At 40.1% G+C, this 11,656-nt stretch overlaps 1 protein-coding gene across 1 annotated transcript; it reads right to left on the bottom strand.

Annotated features, from left to right (window-relative positions):
• Positions 1 to 9,585: 9,585 nt before the first annotated feature.
• Positions 9,586 to 11,161, bottom strand: LOC104422182 (peroxidase 5). Its single transcript, XM_010034432.3, has 2 exons — positions 10,795 to 11,161; positions 9,586 to 10,499 (listed from the first exon to the last, which is right to left on the bottom strand). Exons 1-2 carry the CDS (start codon positions 11,005 to 11,007, stop codon positions 9,732 to 9,734), a joined length of 981 nt encoding a protein of 326 aa, XP_010032734.1. The 5' UTR covers positions 11,008 to 11,161; the 3' UTR covers positions 9,586 to 9,731.
• Between the last annotated feature and the right edge of the window lie 495 nt (positions 11,162 to 11,656).

The following is an 11,656-nucleotide window of genomic DNA, read 5'->3' as shown; positions in this document are numbered from 1 at the left end:
GATATGCAATAAATGTGTGGAGCAAGACGACGTTAAAGACAAAAGGGGCTAGGGGTCGAAAAACGAAAGAGCAAGCGGCAAAGATCTTTGCTGTGACGATGGAAAAAGGCGGGGCCTCCTAAAAAATCACATGAAATCTGGCTTCGAGCGATGGAGAGGAGTGGCGGTTTTGAGCTTTTTGGAACGGCGGATTTTGGTACCATTTATTCCCGACATGCTCACATGATCTTTCTACGGTCGTAAAAACACAAAAGCTTAAACCTTCGATGCGATCGCCACTTTTTGGTTTCTTTCTTTGTTTTCTCGCGCTTTTAACCCTTGAGGGTTTGGCAATTGCTGATTGGAAGGAGGGTGGGGCGTTCCTTCGTCGTTGGCAAATCGATGAAAATATCCCTTGACGAGTCGTTTGTAGTTCTGTCCAATCGCCTTCGGTCCATGTGAGAACTTTGCCAAGCTCATCTCGGGATGAGTTTGCCAAACCGATGTTAGGACCACCGACAGCCGAAGGAACTATCTATAGATCCGTCAAACGGATGACTTGGTTGAATACGATCCAATCCATAAAAAAAGACCCATTTATCTCATTTTGATTCATACTCGATTTGACACTTACTTAATGTATACTCAACCTGACTCATATTGCTAAAATACTTTTATATTCAACCAAATTTATGAAAACTCATACATGAACTGAGGTTGTTTGAATAGTTTATTCATGATTTAGTCTTGTGTCGAAATTTTATTGCTTGAAATTTCTCAATTTTAAGGTTGTCAAATTATGGATTTTGTCGATGGCTTGAAAGGTTGTAGTAATTGACAAGAAAAGGAAAAAAGTTGATTTTTAATGCCTTGAACTTTCTTCGGAAATTATGTAATGAAAATTGAATTCTTGCCCTTTTGTCCTATGTTGTGAATAGTTATCATTATGGCTCTCGTTAATGTCATTCTTTCATTATCACAAAAGCAATGCCATCGTAAGTGATTGTTTTTGATACGGCAGGAAAAAATGGAATGAAAATGAGTGGAATGATAATAATTCTATTGTCTTTTTTTGGTGAGTTATGGGAATAGGAATTTTTGTGCTTGGTTGTAATAAAAAATTGATGTGGTAGTGGAATTGTATAAGAATTACCTAATCATTTAATTTTCGCTGCACTTGCCTTACCATTTATCTATATTGATATGTGTAAAATAATATGATAAATAAGTATAATGGAATAATATTTTTTTAAATTTGGAATTATTAATTATTTAATATTGATTTATTATTCATTAGTTGCAATTTTCTTAGTTGCAATTTTTTAAATATACTTTAAATTAGTAAATATTTTTTGTAATTTATTCTTAGCTATAATGTATAGTTATCTAATCCTAAACATTTAATAATGTGCTACCATTAATTTGAAGTTATTAATTTACTTATTGCCAAATAGGATAATATTAATTATTCCTAAATATGACTTAAAATACCTAATTTTTAAATATTAATGACGATGTTCATTATTCATTAGCTTTAATTAAAAATAATTAACTATCTATAAATAATTTAATATTTCTCAATTAATTATTTCTAAATTAGTTGAATTTTAACTTCTTATATTTTATGTAGGAATAAGGAAGGGAATCATGATTCCTCCACTGATTTTATCAATGGAATGCCCGTTCCGCCACCTCATGGACACCATCCAAGCATGGGCTGGATGGAACGAGAGCACTTTACAACCAAACATGCGATAAGAGATGTGAGTGCGGGTTTGGTTAAATCCATGAAAAATCAAAAGTCAAAAGCATATTTTGACTTTCCAAATAAAACAAAATTCTTTCAATTAATTGAAACAAGAGAAAAAAGCTTCCCATAAGCTTAAATCACTTTATCTGTCAATACTTTACCCAAATTCGAGAGACTTGAAACATTTTTTTATTAAAATAAAAACCAAATCCCAAAGCCAACATAAAACTACTTGTAAATGAATAAAAATATTTAGAGCTAAGCAAGTCCCTAAAATGTTTCACATTTGCTGTCATTTGCATTAGACCTCGAGATCACTGAATATAAAACAACTAAAAGGTATTATCTTCTTTTGAGGAAGACAAATATATAAGAGTAATGAGGGATACGACGCGTGTAACACAAATATATTAAAATAAAGAATGCATTGTGGAGCCAACCACCACTGTATGTCAAATGGACAGGTCATTGAGGTCCTCAAAGCAACACAAACTCTCTTTATTTGGTGAGGTTACGTCTTATCCGAATACCAATGCTCCGGAGGAAACCTGATTTTTAAGAGGTCAAAAGCACATTTTGACTTTCCAAATAAAACAAATTTTCTTCGATTTATTGAAACACAGGAAAAGCTTCACAAAGCTTAAATCACTTTATTTATCAACACTTACCCAAATTCGAAAAGACTTGAAACATTTTATATTAAAATAAAATCCAAATCCCAATGCCAAAATAAAAGTATGTTAAATGAATAAAAAATTCAAATTAAGGAGAAAAACAGACCAACATTAAGTACACTATGTTTTGCCAAAACGAATACCAATTTTTCGTTTCGAATAGTCAAATTGAAGACCTAAGAAATAAGCATGCTTTGCAGTTGCAAGATTTTATGAAGCCGGAACAATCGATTTTCCTTTTTTACAACCCAGGAACACGATCGTGATTAGCCGGCTACTAGAAGGGAATTAGCGAGTAATCACCGCCATAATCCCCGCTGGAATATGAGTTTTGTAATGTAGGAATCGGATCCCAACCACCAATTTCTGAGACATGAGTATGAGAATGCCCTTTCCATTGGTTAATTAGCGTAGTAACTCGCCGACATAACCCCCATTTGAATCCGCGTCTTTTAAGGCAGGATACGGATCCGAACCCCCAATTTCGGAGACGTGACACGTGAGGATGAGAATGTCCTTACCACTGAATCAATCTCGGAATGGGTGGGAAGCCAGAGCAATGATTATTGCGTCGATCTACTTTTGCGCGACCTTAGAATTAATGAGTTGACATGGCACGACTCTAAGATTAATGAGTTGACCCCAAGATAACAAGTTGATCGGTCAACGTGATTGCAGTGCCGCTATGACATAAAAGTCAACTTATCGGCATGAGATCAACCCATCAACACAAACTTGACAACAAATTTCCTTATTTTTTTCCATAAAATCTCTTCACAAATTGCGATAGTTTATTAATTTGAATTGTAAATAGTGATTAGCATGGAAAACAATACTATTTGAACTAATTGTGTCTGAATGGGTGACAAGCATGTTGTTATGTCAACACTAACCACTTAATTATAAGGGTTACACAAGTCAATTTCATGTCCAACGGGTTGGACACAACCTCGACACAATTATTAGTCACCTCTTGTAGGTTGATACAAAATGGACCCACACATGGATAGTCTCGACTTAAAACTGTTAAGTTTGCATTTTGTTTGAGTCATGTTATCATGTTATGTCAGAAATTGCTATCCATACTCTAAACGGTTGTCAAGCGCAAAATTTGTCTCCATATCTCCTATGCAAACCTAATGATAACTCGTTAAGTTGAAAATAGCGGAGCTAATGATGAATCGACATTTCATTTTCCGATGCAAGCAATGACTATTCCAAGGTTTTAAACATGAAGGAATTAAGCAGCTGCTCTCATCTCCTATAGTTGTTGGAGGTTGAATCGGGACTGGACAAAATTATTTTGCGAGAAATTATATTATTTCTTATCGAATTGATTTTTTTTTTTTTTTTTTTTTTTTTGATGTCGAGGATTTGGCTTAACTCACCTTACAGGAGCACAACACCAATTATACCTCGGGGAAGACTAGTCCAGTAACCCATCAGACGGGACCCCTCGCTTAAGTCACGGAAGTGTTTTAGGAGTTGTGGCAGACTCTGGGAGTTGAACCCCTGACGTAGCGGTCAGGAGGCCAGGCCTCAACCAGCGCGCGTAGCCATTCGTGGGTGGGTTTATTGAATTGATGTGTTTTTTTTTTGGTAAGAAAAAAAAAGGATTTCTAGTGGGTGTCGAGCTTTGGTAATTTAAGTGAGATTAGGGGTCTACTTGTTTGAAGAAAAACTATTTCAAAAATATGATTTTCTGACTTTTTAGTATTTGGATATCCAAAAATTAATCAATTTATAGAAAACGTTTCCTGTGGATGGAAACAAGTTTAGACTTGGGGAAACAACTTCCCCTTTTAGCAAGAAGAATATCATTTTCTCTAAACCATTGAACAAATAAAACTTACTATTTTTTTAAATGATTTTTATAGAAAATATTTTCCTTTATCACAAAGTTTTTAGCAAAATAAATGCACCTTAGCAAGATATTTGAGACGAATCGGGTTTAGTTTTAGGATAGGGTCAGTAATTCCAAGCATGCGACTGTTTTGCTAGTTAGATTAAAGGGAAGCTTAAGGATGTCATCCTTAAATTTTCTAATTAATCCATAAACAGCCTAGTATTTTGGTATGGTATGATAAGGTGTATATAAGAAATAATACATTATTCCTATAGCCTTCCAAATATTCTAAAATATTTTAATATAATATTTCATATCTCTAATAACTACTTAAATTCTTCCAAGCAATATAATCTTCATATTTCTTAATTTATAGACATAATTACCATCTTCATGCAGATATGTGCCCTCTTTGTTAGCAGAGTATAAATCCATTGATGGAAGAAATGATTGTCCGCAAATAACCCATTCTTGGAGATTCGAATAGGTCCAAGAACGTGGAGACAACCCTCCTAAAGGTCACCTCTAGGATTTTGGAGATTCAATTTTTTTCTTTTGCAATTTATGTTGAGGAAAATTATTTTCTTTCATCTTACATCGACATCCCCTTAGTTACAACCAACTGTAGTCCGCCATTGTTTAACATCCAACATGTTGCCAAGTCAAACATAAGTAGGGTTCCCTGATGATGACCTCTTCTTCATACATTCCTCGCAACTTTCTCATTGAAATGAAAATATTATTCTATTTTGAAAAACTCAATATCTAAACTAGCTTATCATTAGGTATTTGGTGCTCAATTTTGGAAAGGGTTCAAGGTTGAATTCGAATAAGAAGCCGCCCTAAACATTCCTTCCACATTGATGCACAAATCCCAATTGCGTGGTGTTCCTTTTTATGAGATGAAGATGTTGACCTCCCTATCATCATCATCATCATCATCATAATGGCCAGTTCATGTTTCCACGAGAGGGCAAATGCTCATGAGGCGAGTTAAAGAGAGGTTAAAACGTACTAATTGCCAAATGAGTTCAAAGTGAAATCAATCCCCTCTTGGAAAAGGACGTGCACGAGAGAGCCAAAAGAAGAGAGAAGTGTCATGATGAGTGGAAGAAGCCAACAAAAGAAGAAAGAGAGAAAAGAAAGTGCAAGAGAACAGCTGTGGCCAGAAGGCGAGGCGTGTCGTTGTTCGAAGAAGGCAGAAAACCTTTGACCAGAGCGAATATACAAATGAATAAAGAGGGACGGAGACAAAGTAATGGAAATACAATGAAGGTGGAATAAAGCAGGAACCAGACACGCACGCTCGTTGAATCTTGGGAAAGCAGAGACTGGTCGCCCAATCAATCAATCTTTCCCGCGGACCATTCCTACCGTCTTCTTTGACGACCTCAGAATTGTTTGTACAGATTTGGGCCTCATGCTCCTCATTCATGTAGATTTGGTCTTTGGACCTTATGGCCTTCGCCCCTGTTTGGTTGTTTTGGGCCTCTATGGCCTTATGCTATGTTTGCAGTCCTTTCGGCTTATGCACCTGTATTGTCTATGGGATTCTACTGTTTTTACTGGTTTTATTCCTTCCTATATACACGGTTGGTGCATCTCAAGGCTTAGATTCTGAAGACGTTGATTTTTACAGTTTAATCGTTCTTCAGAGAAGAAAATTCCAAGACCAGACCGGGGAAAGTGCTTGGCGTGATTGTGCTTCCTGTCCTATTTTAGATCAGAAGCTTCATGCTTGGGGTAGTTCCCAACACCAAATTTGTGACACCCTTAATCAGACCCCGATTTTTGGAACCGGATCACATAGGTGGCCAATCTTTAAAGCAAGATTACAATGAGGATTGATAAACCAAGAAAAGATTGATAAGGTCACTTTGGAGCGAAAACTCTTTTTCATCAGCCGAATGCGAAAATTCGGAAAAGTGGAAATGGGTCGCGAATGAGGACCTGCATGGGCCCAATGGGTCCCACGGCCATGAAGAACAGCCCAAGGGCCTCATGCCCAAGAGAGGGGCGGCCCAAGGGGCCGTGGGCCCTTTAAGCCCACTTTAGCCTCTTGCAAAATCTAGCATTTAAGGGCGCGTTTGGTTGTGTTTAAGTTTAAAAATTGTTAGGGGAACGAAATAGAAAAAGTATTTACTTCGGGAACAATTTTTGAACAAAAATACGCGTTTAGTAAACTTGTTCCGGAATAAAAAATAAACGAAACATGTTTGGTAAATTTGGATAATTTTTTTATTTCTTTTATTTTTTCTATTTTTTTCTTTTTTTCTTTTTCATTTTTTTTTTTCTTTTTTGGCCGGTCGCCGGCCAGGCCTTGGCCGGCGACCGGCGAGGGCCGAGCTCGCCCGGCGGCGGGCGAGGCGCGCCCGCCGGCGGGCGAGCTCGAGGCCGGATCTGGGCGAGATCGAGCTCGCCCGGGCGGCGCGAGGTCGGCCTCGCCTTGATCCGGCGAGGCCGAGCTCGCCCGGCGGCGGGCGGGCGAGGCGCGGCCTCGCCGGCCACCGCCCGGCGAGGCCGAGGCTCGCCGGCCGCCGGGCGAGCTCGGCCTCGCCATGGCCGGGCGAGATCGAGCTCGCCTAGGCCGGCGCGAGGCCGACCCTCGCCCGGCCTACGGCGAGCGTCGGCCTCGCCGGGACGCGAGCGTCGGCCTCGCGGGGGGCGAGCCTCGCCGTGGCCGGGCGAGCCGGGCCCCGGCCTCGCGGCCCATGGCCAAGGCCGGCGACCGGCCAAAAGAAAGAAGAACAAAAAATAAGAGAAAAAGAAAAAAAAAAAAGTTTCGATTTGTGTTCCAAAAACAAGAAACACAAAATTTGTGTTTCTTGTTTCTTTTTCTTTTTGTTCCTGGAACAAAAGAACAAAAAGGAACAAAACGCACAAACGCGTTTCTGTTTTTTTTGTTCCCAGGAACAAAAAAACAGAAATTTTTGTTCCTAGGAACAGAAATAAGGTGCAGCCATGCAGGGCCTAATACACCTATCTGCTTGCATAGTGCCAAATCTTCATGCAAAGACCCAATTGCCCTCTCTTCAAGCTAGGGACAAAAGGGCAAAGTTGAAAAAGGCAAATGTACGTGGCGGCCACAAGTTTGAAGGAAGATTGACCAGGACATCCTAGCCTAGCGTAGCCTAGCCTAAGCTAATTTCCCATGTTTGCATATTCAAGCCATTAATGGCTTTGGATTTTGCTTCATCATGTGTCATTTCTTTTCATGGTGGAGAGGGTTTTGTGGGATTGAAAAGTACAAACATTAATGGTTTGATCTCTCACATTCTCTCTCTCCTCTTACCCCTCGAGAACTCATGGCACCCTCTCTCTCCTCTCTCTCATTTTCTTACTTTGGCTTTCATTCTCACTTTTCCTCTCTCCTTGTTCTAGCCGAACAACCCCTTCTACATTTCCATCTCCCTTGCAAGCCATTTCCCCTCATTTCCTCTCCAAATCTCACCAGCCGTCGTCCACCATTCACATCCACCATTGAGCTGCCGTTCTCGCACCGCCATTCTCATTGCCATGCTGGGTCTTGGAGCTGAAGAGGAGGCCGACCAGCCACCTTCCTTTTCCTTCTTCTATCTCGGCTTGGACCATCGTGAAGCCGGAGGCCATTCGCCCGCCTTGCTGTCGCCGTTCCTCCATTGTGAAGCCACCATAGCCCCTCACCGTGGGTTGTTGATGCGTGACCAGCAGCCCTCGCCTCTATCTCGCCTTGCCATCTCTTCACCGTCGTGTACCAGGCTTGGAATTGAGAGTGAATGGCTTTCTAGTCCTTGCTTAGGGTTGTGGTTATATTTAGGATTTAGATTAAGACTAGATTAAGGTTAAGTGATGTTCGATGATGTGATAAGTAGGTTTAAGCGATAGGTTATCGTAAGGTTCCGATATGTTATCACGATAGATTATCATAGGTTTCGAAAGGTTATTGCGATAGGTGATTGGAGGATTCTGATAGATTATTGTGATAAGTTATTGTTGGTTTCCATAGGTTATCATAGTAGGTTATCATATTTTCCAATAGGTTATCGTGATAGGATATCATAGGTTGTGCTAAGTTATTATGATAAGCCTTTTTATATTCGATAAGTTATCGAAACATGATAAGTAGACATACGATAAGTTATTATGTTGTAGTATGTGACAAGTTTTAAGTTATTATGATATGTTATATTAATGTGAGATAAGTTATCAGATATGTTATGATGACATGCTGATAGGTCATCATAATAACTCATGTTTAATTGCAATGACTTATCTTACTTTAATGAATGTCCTATATGCCATGGGTTCTAATGGTTGGTGCATTGTTGGGTGTTGTTCAATTACGGAGTATGCTTATGCAAATTGTTTTAGAATGGAAATTGGAAATTGTTTATGGTACCTCATAATTATAACTAATTATTATGTATGTAAGAATGTGTGGAAAAAAGGACATGTTGAAATGTTTAAGTGATATGCTAATGTGATGTGATATAAGATGCACATGATTGTATGTGACTTACATTATTACATATTGTATGAGCATTACATATTCCTATATCGATTAATGAGAAAGAAATGAATTGGGCTTGAGTGATGGTATGCTCGTGTAATCACTTAGATACCATGATGCATATAATTATGCAGGATGATTGAACCATCTGGATGTGCATGATTATGTGAGACGATACCTGATTAAGTTTGGATGCCCCACGTCAATGGGACACCATTCGTGATAGATTTTGGAATGAAGCTCCTCAATTGGAATGTCATTTTGAGTCATATGCATAGGGCAAGATGATGCCTGGATATATTGGAAGACCATCAACTTTCAGGTTGGCCGTGGCCCTAAGCAATCGTAATAATCTGGACATATATGTGTGAAACGTGCATGAGAATGATATGCGATTATGTCTGGATCATTGGATGGCATTGATGCATGATTATGAGATATTGCACGTTCTTGTTTCTGCCTCATAAATATGTGATTTGCTATAAGAATTGCCTATGTGCTTATGTTGTGATGGCTTTGAGGAAGCGAGATAACAATTAATGTTAATAGTTAAGGCAAAGTAAGGACTTTGCTATTAATCTGCCATCGATAAATAACTCGCATGTTTCAGCCAACTCTGAGGTGAATTACCTCCCTATGTGAGAAGTCAAAGTTAAACCTAATGGTCCATATCTAGTTCACCACTCTACATTTCCTCCTAATCTCACCCTCGCTCCCAGTGAGGAAGTCGATTGATCCCATCTTCACCATTGCTGCAGCGAACTTGTTAGCCCATGTCAAGACAACATCTAGCTAACATAGGATTACTTAAAACCTGCAAATATCCCATTATGTACTTCCTCAAGAATTCTTAAACCAAATCAATGAAATTAAATCAGATGAATACACACTTGAAGTTGAGGACAAAAAAATGATAATACACACTTGAAGCAGCAATGAAAGAAATGAAACAATGTCGGATGAAAAGTCAAAGTTAAACCTAATGGTCCATATCTAGTTCACCACTCTGCATTTCCTCCTAATCTCACCCTCGCTCCCAGTGAGGACGTCGATCGATCCCATCTTCACCATTGCTGCCGCGAACTTGTTAGCCCATGCTCCGCCATTATTTGCATTGCTCCTCACGATATTAGCCGTTGAAGGGCTGTTAAAAAGAGTCTGATCAGAAGTCAATAGGCCTCGGTGGTTCTTCAAATTAGTGTAGTACTTGTTGTCTAGCCTGTTCGGCGTGACCAAGTCCAATGGCACAGTGGGATCGCTAGCGCCTCCATTGTTCGGACACTTAGATTTCAGTTGACTAGCTAACTTGGTGTCCATTGAAGGGTCTTGGGTGTGAGTGGCATTGAAGGAGTACAAGCGGTCCGAGAAGGAGGAGCAATGCGAGACTCCAATCGAATGTGCACCGGATAGCGTCACCATCTCGTCCAGAGAGAGGCCTTTGCTCGCAAAATTAGCTTCTAATTGTTGCGCATTGAAGAAGAAAGGAGGAAGATTCTGGGAGGGCTCGTCTTTGAGTGAGACCAGCCCATCGCGGCGACCCGCTGGGACTGCGTAGTTGATGCTGCCGAGTTTGTAGGCACTGTCGCGTGCTGCGAATGCAAGAATGTCAGCGCATGAGACCTTCTGCGGGCATAGAGACTCTAGCTCAGCCTTCGCCTCATCGATGACTTCAAAACCTCGCAAGCTCGGGTTGTTTGCGGGATGTTCCTTCTCTGATGGGTTGCCTGGGGTCGAATCCAGCAAGATTGAAGCATCGCAACCCTATTATTGGATCAAAGATCAGCCAATTAATTATCAGGATAGCTGAAGTGCATCTGCATAAGAAATATAGATTATTTTGTGACCGGTCGGTTAGACAAAACTTAAAAAGTCCTGGACCAGTGATAGAATGTGAAATGTACTCCCCACACTCCCATCTCATCGATATCTTTTGTACTAACAAAAGATAGGCATACGCTTTTTGCTTAAACAAAAAAGGTTTTCCTTGCATTACAATTTTTCCGCAAACGAGATTATAACCACTACTTCTGAAATGTGTAAAGAAGTTCTTGCATACCCGAACAAAGCAATCATGGAAGTGCATTCTAATAAGCCCAGCACCGATGCCAGGGTTCTTGGCCACCGCTTTGTTCACAGCTTTCCGGACGACGGACTCCGCAGACGGACAAGTGGAGCGGTAGAATCCCACTTGGAGAGTTGCTGAACCCGAGTTCAGAAAGGTGATGAACGAGAACATGGCACAGAAGAAATAGGTTCTCATAGTTCTCATTCCCAAGAACGAACGGCAGGACAGAAGCTGACAAAAAATGGATACTAATATGCTGGAAAATCAGGAGCGCGAGAGAGAGGAAAGTTTATCGAGATCAGTTGTGAGTGAGAGAGCTAGTAAGCAGATGACAACTGTATAGAGGTAGAGAGAAGAAACCAAGTGATGGGGATGGGATGAAGAGAAGATGAAATGCTCAATGCGGCTTTATAGATGGGCACCGGAAAGTGACAATCACATTCCTTTTAATAAAATATCAAAGGTTGGCGCTGATTGATTCGCATAAGAAACCGCGTCGTGCAGCTGTGCTTGTGCAAGCATTAGACGTAAAAGGAGAAAAGAAGAAGGTGCGCGAGTTTGGACTTTGAACAGTTCTTCGTGCATGGAGATTTTCAAGAAAGGGAACGGCCGGATTGCGTTCTGACTTTCAAAGATGTCAACTTCGCTATATAGACGAGCATTTATTGAGATGCCGTCACCTTCTCGGCAGTATTTTATTTCTTCGTACTTTTATGGTGCGTTGGTCAATCATGCTGGCCTCAGTTCTTACCTAATCTTCCGAAAGTCGCACCGCACCGCGTATTGTTTAAAATTAAAATCTAATTATTATAAGGTGATTATGTACGTACACGGGTGTACAATGATAATTGCT

This window comes from Eucalyptus grandis, chromosome 10 (genome assembly GCF_016545825.1).
Source record: "Eucalyptus grandis isolate ANBG69807.140 chromosome 10, ASM1654582v1, whole genome shotgun sequence".
Taxonomy (NCBI): domain Eukaryota; kingdom Viridiplantae; phylum Streptophyta; class Magnoliopsida; order Myrtales; family Myrtaceae; genus Eucalyptus; species Eucalyptus grandis.
Note: the sequence above shows the minus strand (reverse complement) of the source record. Positions and strands in the feature narration are given on the sequence as shown.